This window comes from Odocoileus virginianus, chromosome 13 (genome assembly GCF_023699985.2).
Source record: "Odocoileus virginianus isolate 20LAN1187 ecotype Illinois chromosome 13, Ovbor_1.2, whole genome shotgun sequence".
Lineage (NCBI taxonomy): Eukaryota > Metazoa > Chordata > Mammalia > Artiodactyla > Cervidae > Odocoileus > Odocoileus virginianus.
The window spans coordinates 52,267,290-52,290,940 of NC_069686.1; the positions used below are offsets into that span (position 1 = coordinate 52,267,290).

The 23,651-nt window shown below is 37.5% G+C and overlaps 1 protein-coding gene across 8 annotated transcripts in view; it reads right to left on the bottom strand.

The window, feature by feature from the left end:
• Nucleotides 1–260: 260 nt before the first annotated feature.
• ACMSD (aminocarboxymuconate semialdehyde decarboxylase) overlaps nt 261–23,651 on the bottom strand; it is a 61,097-nt gene continuing 37,706 nt past the window's right edge. For 3 of the 8 annotated variants that reach the window (XM_070476278.1, XM_070476276.1, XM_070476281.1), the window contains 2 exons: nt 7,078–7,176; nt 5,036–5,515 (listed from right to left, as the gene is read on the bottom strand). In XM_070476278.1, the coding sequence (XP_070332379.1) occupies nt 5,441–5,515; nt 7,078–7,176 (174 nt within the window). In that variant the 3' untranslated portion in view covers nt 5,036–5,440. The other 5 variants (XM_070476280.1, XM_070476277.1, XM_070476279.1 and 2 more) reach the window with 5 other exon arrangements.

The following is a 23,651-nucleotide window of genomic DNA, read 5'->3' on the forward strand; positions in this document are numbered from 1 at the left end:
TCATCCAGTCTTATTTCTTTAAATACTTTGTATACACTGATGGCCTCTTCCCAACTTCCCTCTTTAACTCCCCAAAACAGTGTACCTAACTGCTTATGGACATTCCTACCTAAATGTCTAAGACACATCTGAAATATACTAAGTCCAACAGCAGAGCTATTGATTCTCTTTCTTCCCAAACCTGTTTTTGTCAGTCTTCCTCACAATGGTAAAATAAATCAACCCAGGTGCTCAAGTGAAAAAAACTAGGAGTCAAGGCATCTGTCTAAAGTATGGATGAGTTTAATAGCCTTAGCTACATTTCAGAGGCTAAATGTCCCCAGAATTATTGCACAGAAAGTACGTCATTAGAAAGCCCTTCTTTATATTCAGATTAAAGAGGAGGTTTCTCATCTTTTCTAGTGTCTGCATAGTCTCGCTTTATCTTGGAGTTAAATCTTTGATCAAATCTATGTTGGAGTTACCCTTATGTGTGATATGACAAATTAACCTAATTTTATTGTAGCATTATTTGTAATTGCAAAATAGTGAAAATTACATATAATGTCCAAATGTAAGAGACTGAACAAACTGTGGTGCACACACACAGACACCTGGGAATCAGCCTTGATTTTTTTGCTTCCCATTTGCCCTTGTCCTCACATTTTTCAAGTGCTGTTGCTTCTCCCTACAACCCCATGTCACTGTTCCCGTTCTACTACTCTTGCCCAAGTCACCATCATTTCTTGACGCCTTAAAATAATTCTCTACAGAACTGTTAATGTGTTTTTTGAAAAACAAAAGACAGAGCATGTCACAAGCCTATTTTAAAAACTCCACTGGCTTAGTAAAAAACTTAATATGAAAATCTAAACTCTAGACCACAGCTCACTTACCAGGCCAGCTTTCCAGCTTCATCCCTGTTTCTCCCTTCTCACAAGCTCTTCCCCAGCTCTTTCGCCTCACAGCCTTTGCTGCTCTAGCCCTTCCCCGGAAGACTCTTCTCCATGGCCATTTCTTTCTGTTACTCAAGTCTTAGTTCAAAGTCCTCTTTAAACAGGTGTTCTTTGGCCCTACAACTTAATGTTTTATCTCCCATCCTTCCCCAAGTCATTCTATACATCTTCTTGTTTTAATTTCTGCATAATGATTTTCAGTACAAGAAAAGTTTTCTCCCTCCCTTCTTTTCTCTCCCTCTTCCTTCCCTCTTGCTCTCCATTTCTCCCTTCTTTGTCCTCCCTCCTTTATTTATTTATACTTTCTTACCCTCCAGGTTGTAGGTTTCATCAGAGAACAAATTTTATCCTCTTTGTTAACTTCTATGTCCCCAGTGTGTGGAACTGCCTTACAATCCTGGCATATCACATAAATACTCTGTGAATATGAATATACCCCAAATCTATTTAAACTATGTATTTATCTATATGTTAAAATTACATTGAATGAGATGATCAAGTTACTTTTCATAATAAAGCAGTCGTTAAACACTATGTTCCGTTCAGTTCAGTCCCTCAGTCGTGTCCAACTCTTTGCGGCCCCATGAATCACAGCACGCCAGGCCTCCCTGTCCATTACCAACTCCCGGAGTTTACTCAAACTCATGTCCATCGAGTCGGTGATGCCATCCAACCATCTCATCCTCTGTTGTCCCCTCCTCCTCCTGCCCCCAATCCCTCCCAGCATCAGGGTCTTTTCCAATGAGTCAACTCTTCACATGAGGTGGCCAGAGTATTGGAGTTTCAGCTTCAGCATCAGTCCTTTCAGTGAACACCTAGGACTGAGCTCCTTTAGGATGGACTGGTTGGATCTCCTTGCAGTCCAAGGGACTCTCAAGAGTCTTCTCCAATACCACAGTTCAAAAGCGTCAATTTTTCGGTGCTCAGCTTTCTTCACAGTCCAACTCTCACATCCATACATGACCACTGGAAAAACCATAGCCTTGATGAGATGGACCTTTGTTGGCAAAGTAATGTCTCTGCTTTTTAATATGCTATCTAGATTGGTCATAACTTTCCTTCCAAGGAGTAAGCGTCTTTTAATTTCATGGCTGCAATCACCATCTGCAGTGATTTTGGTGCTCAAATACAGAATATTTAAAAAGAAACAAGACATTTCCCCCCAAAGAATGGGGAAGTAAAAAATAATAACATATGCTTCATGTTTCTGTTTGAATCAACTTTTTCTTTTAAAGCATATTGGAGTAACAAGCAAAGTGTTAGGTGGGTAAAGTCTTAGCAACAGGAGGAGCAGGAAAGAGATGGAGTTATAGACTAAAATAAAGAAAATAATAGGATGGGTGTAGTTTAGCAAAGATTAAATCAGTACAAATTACTTGTCATCCTCAACTCTTGACTAATAGAAGGGAAAAGAAGTATGAATGAATCAAGAGGATGGGACTTCCTTGGCGGTCCAGTGGTTAAGACTGTGTTTCCTTCCACTGCAGGGGGCATGGATTCAATCTCGTCAGGAACTAAGATCCCCCATGCCACGGCAAGGCCAAAAAACCCCACACGCAAACAAAAAACAAGCCAGAAAACCACCAGTTAGAGCAAGCGGATAATTTTGAACAATTACATTTTAGAATTCAGCCAGAGGTACCTGAACCACAGATGTTCATCATCCCTCCCAGATCCAAGTTCATCTTCAGCAGACCAGGTGGAAAGAAGAGAAATGCAGAGTGTGACAGACTGCCCTGGTATCGCCCTGCTCACTCTCCACAGCTTGCTTTACACAGTCTGCTCAGTATTTCAAATTGAAAGAGCTTCTGGTAAAAGTAAATTACATACTGAAACTTTTCTCCAGAATAGGTAAGTTCTTATTCGTGTGGAAACTATGTTCACATTGTTTTGCCTTCCTATTTACCATCTTCCAACTCTGAACATGCCTTATTCATCTTTATAGACTCAGCTTGAGTTCCAGCTTCTGTGAAGATGTGCCCAAAAGTTGGAATCAGATGAATTTTTCTTAACTGAAATTCTGTGACATGCATGTTTTATTGCTTAGTAATTATTCCAAAAACATGTATTTTGCCTCAATTGGGCTGTTAAGTTCCTAGAGATTACGGAAAATGTATATTTTTAATTTTTTTTTGGAATCTAAAGCATTCCCAGCCCACTTCTGAGCTAATGGAAAGTATTTAAAGTGAATAACAACAGGTTATTTAGGACCTATTAACAAATATTTGCTCAAAGTAGAGAACCTACATGAACCCTCTAGGATGAATCTGTTATTTTTTTCATATGAATCATTAATGGCATTTTGCTTTTTATTTCTGCCATTAATTTAAAAGGCTGCAGGAAAATAATTTTTGATTTGTACATGAAATAATGTACTGCTTTTCAGAATAAAACATGAGAATCATTTTTGTTATGAACAGTTTAGGGTATTTGGATATATTCTATTTGTGGATAAAAGTTCAAAATAGGATTTCAGTAATGCATATGTGATACATATTTAAAAGCAAAAGTAAAAGTCTTCTTGAAATTTGCCTTTGTAGTAAATTCAGTCATTCAAATTGTTTCCTTTCAAGACCCAAAAATTCAAGGGCATTGCCAGCTTTGAGTTTATCCTGAAAAAGAAAACAAAAGATTTTACTTGAAAGCATTATTTAATGGCTGTTTTAAAGTACTTACTGTCTTCAGGTTTTTAAAAACTCAGCTCCCCAATGTGAGAAATTTGTACTGGAAATTTGTACCTTTTGACTGCCTTTACTAATTCCCCCTTTGTCCCTCTATTTGAAATCTAAGTTTGAAATTTGGTTGTAGGAGGAGGGGAGGAGACTTTTAACAGGGAAAACCCTCCTAGGAAAATGACTTCTTTGGTAACTTCTACAGGACCCTCCAATGAGTTTTAAGAGTTACTTGGAGTCAAATACAGAGAAAAGGTACAGCTTAGGTACCACTACCTTCTCCATATATGTGTTGTCCTTTCACATGACCCTGAATAAATGGTAAGCTCTTTTGGAGCAAAAAGGTGATTTGTATAAAGAGTCTAAGAATATTTTACAAATATGTACATTGATAAATTTCACATGAGAAAAAGACTGCCAAGTTTTTTTCACCTTCTCCCCCACTATTAGATCTGCTTCACAGAAAAAGCTCCTCTGATTTGAGGGGTAACTTTGTGATACCCTAATTGATCTATGCCTAGCTTGTGAAGGTCAGGCATGCAACTGAGGGCGGAAGGAAACATGTATGGGGTTGTGTAACATCCATACCATTAGTGTGCATCTGTGTATTATGACCACGTCAGGGTTCTCACATAGGCTTGCAGAGTGGGTAATTTGAGGCAAGGACCTCTTACTTGGGATTCTTCCGTGATTCACCCTGGGTCATCCTTCTCTAAAGGAAGACTTCAGAAATAATGGCTGGTGCTCTGAAAAACTGTTTGCTTTCCTTTTTAAAATATGTTGGTACCAAGTATCCTTTGAAGGCGATACATTTTGGTGTATTGGATAGAGACCTGATCCCGGAGTTAGGAAATTTGGAGTTGAGTTCATGTGCTGTAATCCAGCAATTACCCTTTTGGCAAATCACTTAACACCCAAGTCTTGTGTTCCTCTTTTGCATCTACCTGGTGGACTGCATTTGCCTATTTCCCAGTGTTGTTGTGCTCATCAAATGGATTTATTTATTTCACTAAAAATTTTTTTAGTGAAATTTTACCTTCATGTGGCTCAAAATTCAAAAGATGTGAAATGTACATTTCCTTTTACTAGTACTGCCCAACCACCACTTTTTCTTCCCAGACTTACCAGTTTCTTATCTCTTCTTCCAGAGATCTTTTATTCATATATAAGCAAATTCTTCTATGTAGGTTTACAGTTTTTTTTTTTCCACAAATGGATAGTGTCCTTTTCACAAATGGAAGTATACCATATGCATTTTTGGTACCTTTCTTAATATATCTTAGAAATTGATCTTTAATACTTTTTAATGGCTATATAGACTCCATTGTGTAGACATACTATTATTTATTTAACTATTCCCCTGTAGATTGTTTTTAGTCTTTATTACAATGTTATGATGAGTAACATATAATAATACAGAATATCATGTATTTTTGACTGCATAAAATTTTTATTCAAGATTTTCTGAAAACTTGAAAGTGACAGACATATAAAATTAAATAACCAAAGGCATATAATAGTAATTATTATTATTCCGTTAAAGTCCTAATCGGGATATTTGACATGGAGTTTGAGCAAACTCTGGGAGATAGTGAAGGACAGGGAAGCCTGGCGTGCTGCAGTTCATGGGTTGAAGAGTCGGACACGACTTTGCAACTGAACAACAACAGGATGCTTGGGGTAGTCTGGTTTTAGTTTAATTTTCCTTAGTGTTATAGGAAGTTTTTCAGTTTCAACTTTTGATATAAAAAGTAAAGAAAAAAAAATAAAGAAAATCTTAGTATTGCTTTCTACTTTAATAAGTATATGTTTAACAATTATACGAGGGCTTACCTAATAGCTCAGTCGGTAAAGAATCCGCCTGCAATGCAGGAGACCTGGGTTAATTTCCTGGGTCGGAAAGATCCCCTGGAGAAGGAAATGGCAACCCACTCCAGTATTCTTGCCTGGAGAATCCCATGGACAGAGGAGCCTACAGTCCATGGGGGTTGCAAGAGTAGGGCACGACTTAGTGACTAAACCACCGCTACCATTTAACAATTCAGGATTTTTAATTCCTTAAGGTGAGTAAGTGCCAAAGGAGACACTTCCTGTTTAAAGCAGTCTGAGGTTTCCCAGTTAATAACTTGGTGACCGCTGGGAGGGATTGGGGGCAGGAGGAGAAGGGGATGACAGAGGATGAGATGGTTGAAATGGCATCACTGACTCAATGGACATGGGTTTGAGTAAACTCCGGGAGCTGGTGATGGGCAGGGAGGCCTGGCGTGCTGTGACTCATGGGATCGCAAAGAGTCTGACACTACTGCGTGACTGAACTGAACTGAACTGAGTATATATCAAAATGTATTCTTGGCATCTGTTAATGTGCTTCAAGCTGTCTAAGAAGATACGATGAACTGTATCCCTAACAATTAAAGTAGAGAATTAGAGTTGAAGAGAACTTTTGGATCCTGGTTTAGAAGAAAGTCAAGTCTCATACAAAAGGGTTATGACTGAGACTTTTGTAAAATTTTTTAAGAATTTACATCTCCCTGTGTTTTTATTTTTGGCATCCCTGTCCCCTAGTGGTGAAGTCTTAGGAAGAACTTGTTTCATTGGGAGCAGGTGTGGAATGGGATTTGCATGCTCAGTTGCTCAGTCGGTCTGATTCTTGTCTCCTTTGTCTCCTGCATTGGCAGGTGGATTCTTTACCACTGTAGGATGGGAAAGTGAAAGTGTTAGTCGCTCAGTCATGTCTGACTCTTTGCATCTCCGTGATTGTAACCTGCTAGGCTCCTCCATCCATGGAATTCTCCAGACAAGAATACTGGAGTGGGTAGACATTTCCTTCTTCAGAAGTTCTTCCCAACCCAGGGATCAAACCTGCATTGAAGGTGGGCTCTTTACCATCTGAGCCACCAGGGAATCCCATGGGATGTGAAGGGGATGGCAAAGGAGAGGAAATCTGGGGACACTGTCTCATTTTAAGCTCAGTTTGTTTCAGGAACCTAAGGGGCAGAATAGGAAGTGTCAGCATTAAGACACATTTAGCCACCCTTAAAGTCAAATGCTGAAAGAAAAACATCCAGTTGCTTGAGAGTTCTGCATCCCTGAGTCCTGTTAATCAAGACTTGAGTCTAAATATCCAAATTACTAGAATCATTACAACTTTGGAGATTGGTAGATTTGTAATAGAAACATGTTTTCTTATTCATCTAACATGCAAATCTAAATATAGTATTATAATGTGCTTCTTTACAGTTTTCTTTCTTGTCTTTATGAATTTAGTTGTCATAGGTTCACTTTCAGCTTTTTAACTTTCCTTTGCTCTTTAATAGATCAGCCATTTCTAAAGATCAAGTAACAGTTCTAGGAATACTAACTGCAACAATTTCTCTGTCCTTTGCTATCCCATATCAAAGTGTTCTGAAACCAAACACAGTTAGATCAGGAAAATTCAGGAATAAGATCATGAAGTAAAAGGCACATACCTTGGTTTCTGCATCAAATTCTCCCATGGATTCTATCAGTTTCCCAGGTTCCAGCTCACCTAGTGGGAAGGGGTAATCAGTTCCCAAAATGACTTTATCCTAAAAAAAGAAAAATTTTATCCCTACTTTTTTAAAGCATCAGAGAACCCCTTATAAACTTAATTATATTTACATATTACAAACACTCCTATGGTAAAATAACAAATTTTCCCCTGATTAATGGAAGCAAACTGATTTGAAGTTTTAGGATTTAACGGCTTCAAACTGTATTCTGACATTTTGTCCAGCAGGTGGCAATATTAGGTCTCTTAAAACTACAAATAAACCTTTATCCTCCCTTGTTTTTTCTAAGGAACTGAATTGCAGAATACTCAAATCTAAGAAGCAGGCATTTATTTAATAAAACATGCTAATGTTTTCAGATGAAATTAAGGATTCTATATTTCTTAAAATGATGCATTGCAATTGACACCACAATTTTTGAAAATATACTAGAGTTAGAAAGGAAAACATAAAAAAACTAACAACTGGATGAAATGAATGAAAAGAAGACAAACAAAAACTAACCAGCCCCCCCCCCAAACAATTACTATCTCTGTAAACTAGATTGTGTTTTTTTAATGATGTAGCTTTGAAGTTCTATTTGACACTTTGTATGATAAAGCACATAGGCTCATCTGTCTACAAATACATAAAGCAGTATGTCAAGTAGTGAGTGTGCTAAAATCTAGATTGCCCTGGTCAACAAAACAGAAAATGAGGACAGAGAGGGATCAAGGTGGCAGAATAGGAAGATCCTAAGTTCACCCCCTGTCACACCTGAATTACACTACTTAGAGGGCAACTATCTCTGAGAATGACCTGAGAGCTGGTAGAAAAGATATAAAGAACCACAGCTTGACTGGTAGGAGGGCGGAGACACAGCCCATCAGAATTCACCTTCTTGGCCTGGTGACTCACAAGCAGGAGGAAAATCAGCCGTGGAGGTCCTGCCTGAGGAGCCAGGTGTCCAAGGCCCACACTGACTTCAGCAGCCTGGCGGTCCTGCACTGGGAAGATGAGCACCAGACTGTCTGGCTTTGGAAACCAGTGGGGCCTGTGTTTAGAACTAGAGGCTGGAGGGCCATCCTTAAAGGGCATGTACAGAAACTTGCTTGCTCCAAGTCCCTGTGTAGAAGTTGCAATTTGAAAGGAGTCTGGGTCAGCCATACTTGCTGATCTTAGAGAGTCTTGTGGAGAAACAGGGGGCAGCTGGGACTCCCCTTGGGAACTGATGTGCTTGTGGCAGCTGTTTTCATTCTCTCTCTCTACCATGCTGACACTGCCCTGGTGGGTGCTTTTTTTTCATTCTCCCTCTAGCCTGTGAGCGCCCGGGGCAGCCCCAACTACCAGCACATCTGCAACAGCCAGCCTAGCTACAGTAGAAGGGCTCATGCAGCCCATGTAGGGGATACCCCTGGAGTACCTGACTCTGGTAATCAAAGGGGAACGTGCTGCTGGGCTTCCCTAGGACAAGTCACTTCTCCAAGATTGGGAGTTGTAACCAACTACATAATACATAGGAGTAGACTTAGAGAACTAGGCAAATTCAGGAGACAGAGGAGTTTCGAACAAAAAAATATGACAAAACTGAAGCAAAAGACCTAAATGAAATGAAGATAAGCAATCTACCTGAGAAAGAGTTTAAGATCATGATTGTAAAGGTTCTTACCAAACTCAGGATAAGAATGGATGAGTAAGTGAGAACTTGAACAAAGGGTTAGAAAATATAAAGAGGAACCAATAAGAGTTGAAGAATACAATAACAGCAATGAAGTATGCATTGGAGGGAGTCACTGGTAGAGTGGATGATACTGAAGAATGGGTAAGTGATATTGGAAGACAGAGTCATAGAAATCACCCAAGCCAAACAGAAAAAAATTTCTTTTTAAAAATGAGGATAGTTTAAGGGACCTTTGGGACAACATGAAATGTACTAACATTCGCATTATAGGTGTCCCAGAAGGAGAAGAGAGAAAGGGTGGAAGTAGTATTTGAAGAAATAATAGCTGAAAACTTCCCTAAGAAGGAAACAAGCATCCAGGTCCAGGTAACATAGAGAGTCCAAAACAAGATGAACCCAAAGAAATCCACACCAAGACATAATTAAAATGGCAAAAGTTAAGAGAGAATTTTGAGGACAGCGAGAGAAAAACAATTAGTCACATCCATGGGAATCCCATAAGGCTATCAGCTGATTTTTCAGCAGAAAATCTGCAGGCCAGAAAAGAATGTCATGATGTAATTAAAGTGATGAAAGTTATTCCTGAGACAAATATAGCATTGTAAGTCAACTGTACTTTAATTTTTAAAAATACGATGGATAAGAATATGATATATTTGTGTAATGGCATAGTATGCAGTGTTCAATGAACAAATTTTGGAGAAAAAAACAGAAATGGTCCCTCTCCTCAGAAACCTCATGATCTAGTAAGAGAGATACTAAATCAATAATCAATAACAAATCCATCTATTGAAATAAAATAAGAGGAACATATTTTCAATCAGAAATTTTACTTCTGGTAAGTATCCCACTCATATGCATATCATAGTTCAAGGAAATTAATTGCAACATTATTGTATTAGCAAAACACTTATCAAATTAAATTGCAGCATATCCCCAAATAAAAAGGGGTGAAGGATAATTGCATATGCTGAAATGAAATAATTACCAAGTTATATTGTAAAGAGGAATGATCTTCACAGAAGAAGCTAATACTACATTGTGAATGAACTATAATAAAAAATAAGAAAAAAAGACATGATCTTGTAATTGAGAAAATACAATGTAATAGCTGTCAAATGGAATTTACTAAAGCTAATTCAAATATCATATGATACTGCTTATATGTGTAATCTAAATGGTACAAATGAACCCTTTTACAAAACAGAAATTGAGTCACAGATGTAGAAGATAAACATGGTTATCAAGAGGAAAGTGGGGAGGGATAAACTGGGAGATTGGGATTGACATACAAACATTCTGTTCAGTTCAGTCACTCAGTCACATCTGACTCTTTGTGACCCCATGGACTGAAGCACACCAGGCTTCCCTGTTTATCACCAGCTGTGGGAGCTTACTCAAACTCATGTCCATTGAGTTGGTGATGCCATCCGACCATCTCATTGTCTGTCATCCCGTTTTCCCGCCTTCAATCTTTCCCAGCATCAGGGTCTTTTCTTTTTTTTTTTTACATGGGGTGATATTTTATTTTATTTATTTTTTTTCCATTTATTTTTATTCGTTGGAGGCTAATTACTTTACAATATTGTAGTGGTTTTTGCCATACATTGACATGAATCAGCCATGAGTTAGTTCTTTGCATCAGGTGGCCAGAGTATTGGAGTTTCAGCTTCAGCATCAGTCCTTACAATGAATATTCAAGACAGATTTACTTTAGGATTGACTGGTTGGATCTTCTTTCAGTCCAAAGGACTCTCAAGAGTCTTCTCCAACACCACAGTTCAAAAGCATCAATTCTTTGGTGCTCAGCTTTCTTTATAGTCCAACTCTCACATCTGTACATGACTTCTGGAAAAACCATAGCTTTGACTAGACAGACCGTTGTTGGCAAAGTAATGTCTGCTTTTTAATATGCTGTCTAGGTTGGTCATAGCTTTTCTTCCAAGGAGCAAGCATCTTTGAATTTCATGTCTGCAGTCACCATCTGCAGTGATTTTGGAGCTCAAAAAAAAACAAAGCCTCTCACTGTTTCCATTGTTTCCCTGTCTATTTGCCATGAAGTGATGGGACCAGACGCCGTGATCTTAGTTTTTAGAATGTTGAGTTTTAAGCCAATTTTTCGCTCTCTTCTTTCATCAAGAGGCTCTTTAGTTCTTTGCTTTCTGCCATAAGTGTGGTGTCATCTGCATATCTGAGGTTATTGGTGTTTCTCCCAGCAATCTTGATTGCAGCTTATGCTTCAGGCAGCCCAGAATATCACATGATGTACTCTGCATAAAAATTAAACAAGCAGGGTAACAATATACAGCCTTGATGTACTCCTTTCCCGATTTGGAACCAGTCTGTTGTTCCAAGTCCAGTTCTAATTGTTGCTTCCTGACCTGCATACAGACTTCTCAGGAGGCAGGTCTAGTGGTCTGGTAGTTCCATGTCTTGAAGAATTTTCCACAATTTGTTGTGATCCATACAGTCAAAGGCTTTGGCATAGTCAGTAAAGCAGAAGTAGATGTTTTTCTGGAATTCTCTTGCTTTGTCAGTGATTCAGCGGATGTTGGCAATTTGATCTCTCGTCCCTCTGCCTTTTCTAAATCCAGCTTGAACATCTGGAAGCTCATGGTTCACGTACTGTTGAAGCCTGACTTGGAGAATTTTGAGCACTACTTTACTAGTGTGTGAGATGAGTGCATTTATGCAGTAGTTTGAGCATTCTTTGGCATTGCCTTTCTTTGGGATTGGAATGAAAACTCCTTTCATTACTCTGTATTGTAATGACCTATATGGGAACAGAATCTAGAACAGAATGGATATAGGTATGTGTATGATGTATAATATATAATGTATATAATAAAATACGATTCACTTAATATACAGAGGAAACTAACACAACATTGTAAATCAACTATACTCCTATAAAAATAATTAATAAGAAAAAAGAGAAAGTTATAAAGAGGGGAAAACAAAGTCTAGGACAATGTATTTGCCATACTCATATTTCTGTTTCTAATAAGGGACCTATAGAAACACAAATATATTTGTATGGTAAAGTCTATTTCACGAACGGTAGCCACGAAACAAGATAGTGTCTTGTTTCTTGAGAAACAAGATGGTGAGAAACAAGGATGCCTGCTGTGCTACAGTCCATGTACAAAGAGTCTGGGTTCACAGAGTCCGTGTACACAGAGTCCCCGTACAAAGAGTCTGTGTACACAGAGTCCATGTACAAAGAGTTTGTGTACACAGAGTCCATGTACAAAGAATCCATGTACACAGAGTCCCTGTACAAAGAGTCTGTGTACACAGAGTCCGTGTACAAAGAGTTCATGTACACAGAGTCCGTGTACAAAGAATCCATGTACACAGAGTCCCTGTACAAAGAGTCTGTGTACACAGAGTCCGTGTACAAAGAGTCCGTGTACAAGGAGCCGGACATGACTGGGCAACTGAACAACAGCAACAGCAGCCAAGAAACAAGTAACATTAGGTGTCTCCACAAGTGAAGACTAGGATTCAGGGGTGTAGGAGATCCCCCCTTTTCTGCTTTGGAGATATAATTCACATACCATAAAATTCACTCTTTAAAAGTGTACAGTTTAATGCATTTTAGTATATTCATGAATTTGTGTTATCATTCCCACTAATTTCAGAACATTTTTATCACCTTCAAGTAATCTGCATACTCATTAGCAGACACTCCTTGTTACCTCCTCCTTCTAGCCCCTGGAAACACTAATTTATCTTCTGTGTCTATGGAATTGCCTCTTCTGACATTTCATGGAAATGGAATCATGCAGTATGTCACCTTCTTTGATTTAGTATATCATTTTCAAGGTTCATCCATGCTATAGCCTGAATCAGTACTTCATTCCGTTTTGGGCCAAATAATATTCCATTGAATAGATATACCACATTGTGTTTATCCATTCATCAGATGATGGATATGTGGGTTGTTTCTACATTTTGGTTATTATGGTAATGCTTTTCTGAACAAGTGTTTTCATAAAAATTTGAAAACCTTTTCCCTTCTCCTGTGTATATACCTAGGAGTGGAGTTGCTGGATCATATGATAAGTCCATATTCAACATTTAGAGAAACTGTTTTTCACAGTGGCTGCAGCATTCAACATTCTCAACAGCAATGTGTGACAGTCCCAATTTCTCCAAATCCTTACCAACACTTGTTATTATCCATCTTTTTAACTATAGCTATCATGGTAGGTGTAAAGTGGTATCTCATTGTGGTTTTGATTTGCATTTCTGTAATGACTAGTTATGTTGAACATCTTTCCATGTGCTCATTGGCCGTTTGTATGTCTTTGAAGGAATATCTATTTATGTCCTTTGTGTCTATTCAAGTCCTTTTTATTGTTGAGTTACCAGAGTTGTTTATATTTTCTAAATACTTGAGATTTACCAGATGTATGATTTACAGATATTTCTTCATTCTGTGGGTTGTCTTTTCACTTCATTGGTTGTATCTTTTGAAGCCCAAATTTTAGAATTTTGATGAATTTAACTATTTTCTTTGGTTTCTTGTGTTTTTGGTGTCATATTCAAGAAATTATTGCCTAAACATCACAAAGATTTACAACTAAGTTTTCTTTAGTTTGTAGTTTTAGCTCTTCCCTCTAGGTCTTTGGTTCATTTTGAGTTAACTTTTGTGTATTTTGAGTGTGAAGAAGAGATCCAACTTAATTATTATTCTTTTTATGCATGTGAATATTCAGTTATCCCACTACAATATATTGAAAAGACTATTCTTTCTTTATTGAATTGTATTGGTACTTTTGTTCAGAATAAGTTATCTTTATGTCTGTCTTGAAGCCACCATCACCCAGTTTTGATTACCCTATATATCTGTTTAGAAAGTTTTTAAATTGAGAGTGTGAGTCCTCCAATTCTGTTATTTTTCAAAATCATTTTGTCCATTCTGGGTCCCTTGTATTTCCGTATGAATTTTAGCATCAACTTGTCAATTCCTGTGAAGACAAACAAAACAAACCCTGGATATTTGATAGGGATTGCATTCAATCTGTAGCTCAATGTGAGGAGTATGGCCATTTAACAACATTTAGTTTTCCAACAGATGAACATGGGATGTCTTTTCATTTATTTACATCTTCTTTAATTTTCTTCAACAGTATTTTGTAATTTAGTGTCCAAATCTTCACTTCTTTAGTTGAATTTACTGCTAAGTATTTTTATTCTCCTTGATGCTATTGTAAATGGAATTGTCTCCTCAATTTCATTTATGGATTATTCAATGCTAGTGTATAGAGATGTGGGTAATTTTTTATATTTATCTTAAATATTTGTATATATTTTATATATTTATTCTACAACCTTGCTGAATCTCTTTATTAGCCCTGATGCTTTATTTGTGGGTTCTCTAGATTATGTATATAGAAAGTCATATCATCTGCAAATAATTTTGCTTCTTTCTTTCCAATTTTATGCCTTGTATTTATTTTTCTTTCCTAATTTCCCTGGCTACAATCTCTAGTACAGTGTTGAATGGAAGTGGTGAGAGCAGAACCTTTCAATCTTTTGCCATTAAGTATGATGTTAGTTGTGGATTTATCAAAGATGTCCTTTATCAGATTGTGGAACTTCCTTTCTACCAGTTTTTGAGTGTTTTCATCGAAAGACTGTTGGAGTTTGTTGAGTGCTTTTTCTACATATATAGTTTAGTATTCTTGATAAACTACTCGAGCAATTTTCTGATAGATTTTATTGAGCTTAAAAGCCACTCCTGCTGCTGTTTAATTGTGAATTTATGTCTCTTTTGTGACCCCATAGACTATAGCCCTCCAGGCTCCTCTGTCAATGGGATTTTCCAGGCAAAAATACTAGAGTGGTTTGCTATTTCTTCTCCAGGGGATCTTCCTGACCCAGGGATTGAACCCGGGTCTTCTGCACTAGCAGGCAGATTCTTTACCACTGAGCCACCAAGGAAGCCAAAAGCCCTTCCTGGGAAATCCATTCAGTTGACTATTAGTCTTGAAACTAATCTAAGAACTTTAACCAATCATGCAAAGAGGCTAATTGTCCTTAACTAGATAGTCATCTCCTTTTTAAAAATATAGTCTAATAATAACTCTCTAACCATTTTTCCCCTATAAAATGTCTCTGCCAAGATAGAATCTTTGAATTGGGCTTTTCAGAAAGCCTCTTCATTTGAAATAAAACTCTGACCTATACTTATAATCAGTCTTGAGAGTGGTTTTGTGCATTGAAGGAATGAAGGCTTGAATATATGAAAGAGGGAAGTCAGACTGTTACTAGGCCTAAATATTAAATGTGTTTTTTCCATGCGTCCATAGTTGTATATTATTATTAATATTAACTAAAGTCTGTACTCTACAGTAAGGCTCACTCTTTGTGTTTTACATTCTGTGGGTTTTGACAAACATGTTGTGACATCTGTCCACCATTCATACAGAATATATTAAATGTATTTTAAGTACTCTCAAGTTGAGTTATTGTGAGGATAAATGGCACTTTGATTTCTACCAGAAAAAAAGATTTTCCTAGGTTTTATGATTATATTTACATGAAATAATGTGGGGAAGTATATAATAAAGTTTAGAGGAAGGCCTTGATAGACTCACACTTCTATCTCTAGATTCCTGTATTCATGTACTGTATAAAACCAAGCAAATAAATACACCTGCTGGTAGAAACACTAAAGACCCAAAGTTATGTCTCCTCACATCTGTGCCAACAGCTGATCTTGTTCTGAACTGCCAGCTTGGTATTCACTGGAGGTTCATTCGTCCTTATCTCTACTCCTCTTGCTAAAGTTGTTTACAATTGCAAAACATAACATAATTTAAAAAAGTCCCATGCTTATATTATATTTGTCAACCACATTAACATGAAATTGAAACCTAGAAAATGATTTTCATTCTAGTCAGGAATTCTTCCATTCCAAGTATTATTGCCTTCTCAGATATAAATATGGTTTAAGCACGGAGGAGTCTGTTCTGTTCTATGGCAAAGGAAGCAAATGATTTTAAAGCAGAAATGAACCACTCCTCTGCAATTCATTCTTTCTGGTTAAGGCACTTCTTTGTTCTCCTGCCTAACTTTATTTTGGAAGCCTGTTGCAGAACACCAGACTTACAGTTTGTTGTGTTAGTTGCTCAATCGTGTCTTGACTCTTTGCAACCCATGGACTGAAGCCTGCCAGTCTCCTCTGGCTGTGGAATTCTCCAGGCAAGAATACTGGAGTGGGTAGACTTTCCCTTCTCCAGAAAAATCTTCCTGACCCAGGGATCGAACCTGAGTCTCCCACATTGCAGGCATACTCTTTATTCTGTGAGTCACTAGGGAAGGTACAACTTATGGTTTGGCACTATTTAATTATTACTTAATAGCTATGGCTCACAGTTCCTCTCTATATGAGATTAATTATCCATTTGTGATAATTTAGTTTGTAAATTTTTCATACCTATTATCCATTTAAACACCTTTTATTGATACCTTCTGTTAAACTTTTGACCGTTTCTAACTGGTTAGTGATTTCTTAAGGGAGAGGAAAGTAGGCATAAAAGAACTGGAAGTAGAGTTCTTTTTAATTGGATTTCTTATTCAGAGAAGGGATAGTACAGGGAAGAGACGGGGAGAAGAGATTCCTTCAGAGTCAAATGGTCCTATAGGATGAAGGTCACTTGCTCCATTGCTTGATACCAGTCTCTACTTGATAGATGCTTAATAAATACTTATTGAGTTAAAAATAGTTTTTGTATTGTTATTTCTTGTTTAGTTCCCTAAGTTGTGTCCAACTCTTTTGCGACCCTTTGCGCTATAGTCCTCCAGGCTCCTTTGTCCGTGGGATTTCCCAGGCAAGAATAATGGAGTGGGTTGCCATTTCCTTCTCCAGGGGATTTTCCTGACCCAGGTATTGAACCCACGTCTCCTGCACTGGCAGGCATTTTCATTACCACTGAGCCACCAGGACAGCCCCTATTGCTATTTCTATCACCTACTATAACTGCAGATTGATTGTGTTCTAAATGGATGCAGAGTCTGGTTAAGGAAGCATAGGATATGGCCTTGGATAACTGTTGGCTCATTTCCCACTGATACAGGTTCTGTGGGATATCCAAGGTTTTCACGATATCTCAGGCTTCCAAGTAACATACCTGGTCCTAGCCTTCCAAAAGCTAGAACTTTGTTCTTTCTTTTTCCTTCTTGTCTGTGATCTAGAGTTCTAGTCCTTTGGGACTGGCCATAATTATGAAACAATTTTTCATCGATGATATTTGCTATAGTAATATTTGTTAACATCTACATTTTAGTGGACCCTTTCTAAAGACTCTCCTAAACTCAAAGAAATAATTCTAATGGTTGACAATTTGGGTAGTGTGGCTAACTCTTCTAGGATTCTAAAATTATACCTTCTCAACAGGTACTGGCTTTCTTTATTAGGCAGGAAAGCAGTGGCTAATCCTGATTGCTTTCTCCACACCAACACTGCCCCAACATAATTTCCGTCCCCATAGTTAGTGGCACATGTTCCCTATGAAGTCAAAGACTTACTGAGCGATAATAATAGTGATTAATATTCCTGCCAGGGAAAAGAAATAAACTGCTCACCTGCTGGGATGCATTAACTTTTCACATTCTCAGGGAATGCTGTAAACACTGAAAGATGTGACTTACTAAATAAACTGAAATAGTGGAAGAGAATTCATTTGTCTTATGGAAAAGGAACAATTAACTCTCTTCTCATTAACATATTTCATTAGTAGCATTTGTGGTAAATACAACACACCTCTATTACAACATAGCTTATTACAAAAATCTTAGTATATCAAGGATTCACTTTGTTCCCTGAGACATAATTTCCTAGAGAAATAGCCTGATTTAATTCAATCAGTGCAAAGCAAGATTAGCCTTATATCCACAAGATCATTACACAACTCAGTTAAACAAATATTAACTTTACACCCACTGTTACAAAAAGCACTGACATTTGGAGAGTCCTTTGGCATTGTGTTATATTAGCTCCTCACATCAACTCTGTCTGGTTATCATCTGTGTTTTACAGTTGAGGAAATTGAGCTTGAGGGGAATCAGTGACCTGATACTGAAGTTCACTCAGCTAACATGCAGTAGAAGGACTTAAACTGTCTCTCACTTACCATAACTTCTTGAGAAGGTAGTAAGTTATACTCTTGTTCTCGGGAAGCTTACAGGCATCAAAAAGGGTTCCACTCTACTGAGGACTGCAGTGCACAAGAAAACATCACTTATCCAGAATACTTACAGATAGAAGTATTAAAATACATTTAATTTTAAAGTCAGAGTGGAAACATTTCTAATACATATGGTATACTCCACCACCTACAATGGATATAATCACATCTTTGGTGATAAAGGACCTTTTCGTTGCTTTAGAATCCCAAAATAGAGCAGTCCCGAATGTTAAAGAGTCAGAAGACCTAGAAAATGAATGAAGAAAAAGCTTTGGCTTTTGGGCCTGACTGGTCTCTAGTTTTAGGTCCATTTTATAACCCACAGATTCAAATGCCCAAGACAAGATCACATATATGCCCATTGTAAAAGCTGGTCCGTAAAATGCCCTCAAATAACATTGTTACTTCTATAAATGAGCCCTTTATTTTACTGTCAGATAAAATAGTTTCTGTTTTGCAGAACAGGTGTTTCTGGTTTCTCTTTTAAAAAAGTACAAAATAACATATAAATAGATGCTTTGGTTTGGGAGGTTGAAAATCTCTCTTGCAGACAGTTTCTTCATTTAAAAAAAAATTGAGGGGAAATTTGCAAACATAGAAGTAACCATTTTAAAGTGTATACTGTGTGACATCTAGTACATTCACTTCTAGCACTTCTAGTACTCTGATGTTTTCTTGTGATGTACAGCCATCATCTCTATCTTGTGCTAAGACATTTTTACACCCTCAAAGGAGACATTGTACATATTAAGAAGTCACTCTCCATTCCTACCCACCCCCTGGCAACCAATATTCTACTTTCTGTCTCTGTGGGTTTATCTATCCTAGATTCTTCAAATAAATGAAATCATACAATACATGACCTCTGTGTCTGACTTCTTTCACTTAGCATGTTTTCATGATCCATGTTGTAGCTTATATTGGTATTTCATTTCTTTTTATGGCTGAATATAATATCCCATTGTATGGATATACAACATTTTGTTTATTCATTCATTTGTTGATGGACATTTGTTGTTTCTACCTTTTGGCTCTTGCAAATAATGCTACTACCAACATTTGTATACAAATATTTGTTTGAATACTTGGTCTCAAATCTTTTCGATATCTACCCAGGAATGGCATTGTTGGAACATGTTAATTCTATGGTTAACTTTTTGTAGACCTACAAAACTATTTTCCACAGCAGCTGCACCATTTTATCTTCCAACCATCAGTGTGCAATGTGTTCACATTCTTGTCAACATTTTCCATTTCAAAAAATTATAGTCATCTTGGTGAGGATGAACTGGTTATCTCATTATGGTTTTGATTTGTCTTTCCCTAATAACCAGTAATGTTGAACATCTCTACCAGTGCTTGTTAGCCATTTATATACTAATATCTTTTTTTGAGAAATATTTATTCAGATCCTTTGCTCAATTTAATTGGGTTATATGCCTTTTTATTATTGAATTATGAGGTATTTGAATTATGAGATATATGAGATTATTATGTATTTGAATACAAGTCTCTTGTTGGGTGTATGACCTTCATGTGAGTTTTTCATTAAAATTATTGTACTTTTCAAGTTCAGAATTGCTGTTTGTTTTCTTTTCATAATTTTTATATATTTATTGTTAGTCTCTTTTTGTTCAGACATTAGTCTCCTGGTTTCCTTTAGTTCTTGGTCTATGATTTTTCTTTATTTCTTGATCATATTTAAGGCTGTTGATTTAAAATCATTGTCTAGTAAGTCCAATGTTTATTCAATGACAGTTTGTTAGTTTCTTTTTTCCCCATAGGAATGGGCCATGATTTCTTTTTTCTTTGCATGCCTCTTAATTTTTTTGCTGAAAACTAGACATTCTGAATATTGTGATATGGTAACCTTGGTAAGCAGATTCTTCCTTTTTCTCAGGGTTCATTGTTGTTTCTTTGTGTGCTTGTATTGTTTATTTAGTGACTTTTCAAACTATTTTGAAAGACATTCTTTGTTATATATGCTCTCTGAAGTCTCTGTCACTTAAGCTTGTGTCAGCTCATGTTTGGATAAAGAGTTATTTAAATTCCCAGAACAAAAAGAGAATGAAAAAAAGACAAGGAAAAAACCTCTCCTGGTCTTTGCAGATTGGCTCTGTGATGGGCCTTCCTTGAAAACTAGGCCAGGCCATTAACAACCTCGCCTTGGCGTTCACTTCCTGCTGATGCTGAACCTAAAGATCAGGGGGAGATTAAAGCATAGGGCCCTATCGTGTCTTTTCTGAGAATGCATTCCTGCTCTGGGCATGTGCTTGGCTTTCTAGGGTCTTCCTTATTTTTATCTTGTTCTCTCTTTACTTTTGATGAAGTTGCCATAGAAGATCCAAGCCTTATTTTACATCATTACTTCAGAAAGAGATATATCATCTTTCTTCCTTCTACCTTCAACCTAAGCCAGAGAGAGTACTAGAATATTCTTTAAATTATGAAAACCTGGCCAGATCCTTTCTATTGCTGTAGTTTCTGCTAACCTATTACTGCATGTAACCATGAATATGACTTCAGAGAACTGGAAGCTGGGCCATAGGAGGATGAAATATAGTTAAGATTAAATTTCGTTAGAGAAAAGGAGGAAAGCTCAAGACTAGTATTATTATATGTATCCAAACTGGTCTTCCACTTGTGCATGATCACATAAGGAGCTTACCCTAGAATGCAAATCAATGCACCACTTCCTTTACTGGAAAAGTCTTGCTGTTAAAAACAAAATCAGGACTTCCCTAGTGGTCCCACAGTGGTTAAGAATCTGCCTTGTAATGCAGGGGTTACTGGTTGTATCCCTGGTCCAGGAAGATCCCACGTGCTGCAGGGCAGCTAATCCCGTGTGCCACAACTGCTGACCCTGTGCTCTAGAACAAAAGAGCCAGAGCTGCTGAGCCTGAGTGCCGCGACCACAGAAGCCCACTTGCCCTGGAGTCCATGCTCTGCAATGAGAAGCCACTGCAATGAGATCCCGCATCACAACTAGAGTAGCCCTTGCTCACCACAACTAGAGAAAGCCCATGTGTAGCAACGACCCAGTTAAAATAAATAATAGTTAATAAAAACTATATAAAATATTAAAAAAACCCCAAAGTCAGTTAAACTAAACTGTGTCATTAGTAAATCAGTTTACATTCTGGCACAAATTCCTTCTCTTATCATAGACTGGTAACAAAATCTTTGTGGGCTGGAATTGATCTAAGAATCACAGTTTGAAACCCCATGAATAGATGGTAAAGTGGATTTTAAAAAGCGTACACCCACAAGGACAAAGAGAATAGGACAGAAAAAATGAGAAAATTTCAGAAACTGGAAAGCTGTTGGACAATAACTAACTTCAGAAGACCAAGAAAGAGAAATTCCTAGCTAGTGTGAGATAAGCCAAAAAGTAATCTGGCTTATAGCACCAAGCCCCCAAATATCTGTAATAGACAGCACCAGGTACCTCTGGAAGTCAAGACAAAGACTGAACTAACATCAGGAGGATTCATTGCAAGCCTGTTGCAGAAGCAGACACTAGACCACCTCTGTCACTGCTTAGTCCAGTGTCTGCTTTCCCCTCATTCTGGCAAAAGATTCGTCGGTTAGCCTCCAAAGGGGGTGAAAGAGAGTCTCTGAACTGGAAGATAGCAGGCACAGCTGAGAGCCTGGAATGTTCTGAAAGCAAAAGGCTTAATGAAAGTTTATTTATTAAAAATGGAGCATCCCGGCCTTTATTTTCCACTCAGTTCCTAGAATACTGGCAACCAGGCCTTTACTGGTTTTAACCCATGTGGCACTAGTGGTAAAGAATCTGCCTTTCAATGCAGGAGATGCAGAAGATGTGGGTTCAATCCTTAGATCAGGATTGCCTGGAGTAGGAAATGGCAACCCACTCCAGTATTCTTGCCTGGAAAATTCCATGGACAGAGGAGCCTCGTGGGCTACAGTCCATGGGGTCGCAAAGAGTTGGGTATGACTGAGTGACTGAGGACTTCACCATTCAGGTAAGAAATTGAAAGAACTTCTCTGGGAAAGTGATAAATCAAAAAGGAAAGATCAAATATCTAGAATTTCCAAAGGACATGGCCCAGATGGATTACTCTGTAGAGCAAAGCCCACTTGACAGGTCCCATCCATATGCAGAGACTTCCAATCATCTTTTTAGTGACCACTCTTAAGTATAAGTAGATAGCCAGGGATTATGCACATTTAAGGAAAGCATTTAATATGAAATACTGAGACTTAAAAGACAAAAAACTAATTGCAGGAAGGCTTGTGGAGAGAAGTGTATTTCCCAAAATTATTAATGTTTTTAGAGAGATAAAAGGTATGGCACTCACTCAACAATAACAGGATGTTTTAAAAAAGTTTACGGAACAAGAACAGTAACATCAAGATCTTGCAAATTAAACATTAAAAGCCAATTACATAGAAAGATTTGTTAATAAAGTTGAGGAAATCTCCCATAAAGTAAAACAAAAGCTCAAAGAGGGGAGATGTAAGACAGGGAAATAAAAAAAAAATTCAACTTTAGAATAGGAACTCCAGAAAGAGAAAACAGAGGGAAGGAAGTCATTAAAGAAAGAAATTAAGAAAATTTACAGAATAAAAGGACTCACCAAATGGCTAGCATAATGGGCGAAAACAGTCCATTACTAAGAAATTTCAGGACAAAAAGAAAATCTTAGAGTCTTTGAAACTGAGAGTGAAGGAGAGAGAAGTATGTTTTATATGAAGTTTCAGAGATTAGACTTGCATTTTATTATTCAATAACAACTCTAGAAGTCAAAATATAATGTGAAAACGTCTTTAAAATTAATCAGGAAAACAGGTTCCAAGCTAGAATTATATACTTAGCTAAACAATTAACTCTTTGTAAGGGAAGAATATGCTCAAACTCCTTCAGGCTAGGCTTCAGCAAATACTTGAATCAAGAACTTCCAGATGTACAAGCTGGTTTTAGAAAAGGCAGAGATCTAATTGCTAGATCATAGAGAAAGCAAGGGAATTCCGGAAAAACATCTACAGTTTCATTGACTATGCTAACGCCTTTGACTGTGTGAATCATAGCAAACTGTGGAAAAGTCTTAAAAGAGGTGGGAATACTAGACCATCTTACGTGTTTCCTGAGAAACCTGTATGCCGATCGAGAAGCGACAGTTAGAACCTTATATGGAACAACTGACTGGTTCAAAATTGAGAAATGAGTACAAGACTATATATTGTCACCCAGTTTATTTAACTTATATGCAGAGCACATCACAAGCTGGAATCAAGATTGCTGGGAGAAACAACCTCAGATATGTAGATGATACCATTCTAATGGCAGAAAGCGAAGAGTAACTAAAAAGCCTGTTGATGAAAGTGAAAGAGGAAAGTGAAAAAGCCAGCTTAGAACTCAATATTTAAAAAAACTAAGATGGGGCATCCAGCCCCATCACTTTATGGCAAATGAAAGAAGAAAAGGTAGAAGCAGTGACAGATTTTCTCTTCCTGGCTCAGAAATCACTGTGGATGTTGACTACAACCATGAAATTAGAAGACGGTTGCTTCTTGGAAGGAAAGCTAGACAGTTTATTAAAAATCAAAGACATCACTTTGCTGACTAAAGTCTGTATAGTGAAGGCTATGGTCTTTCCAGTAGTCATGTACAGATAGATATGAGA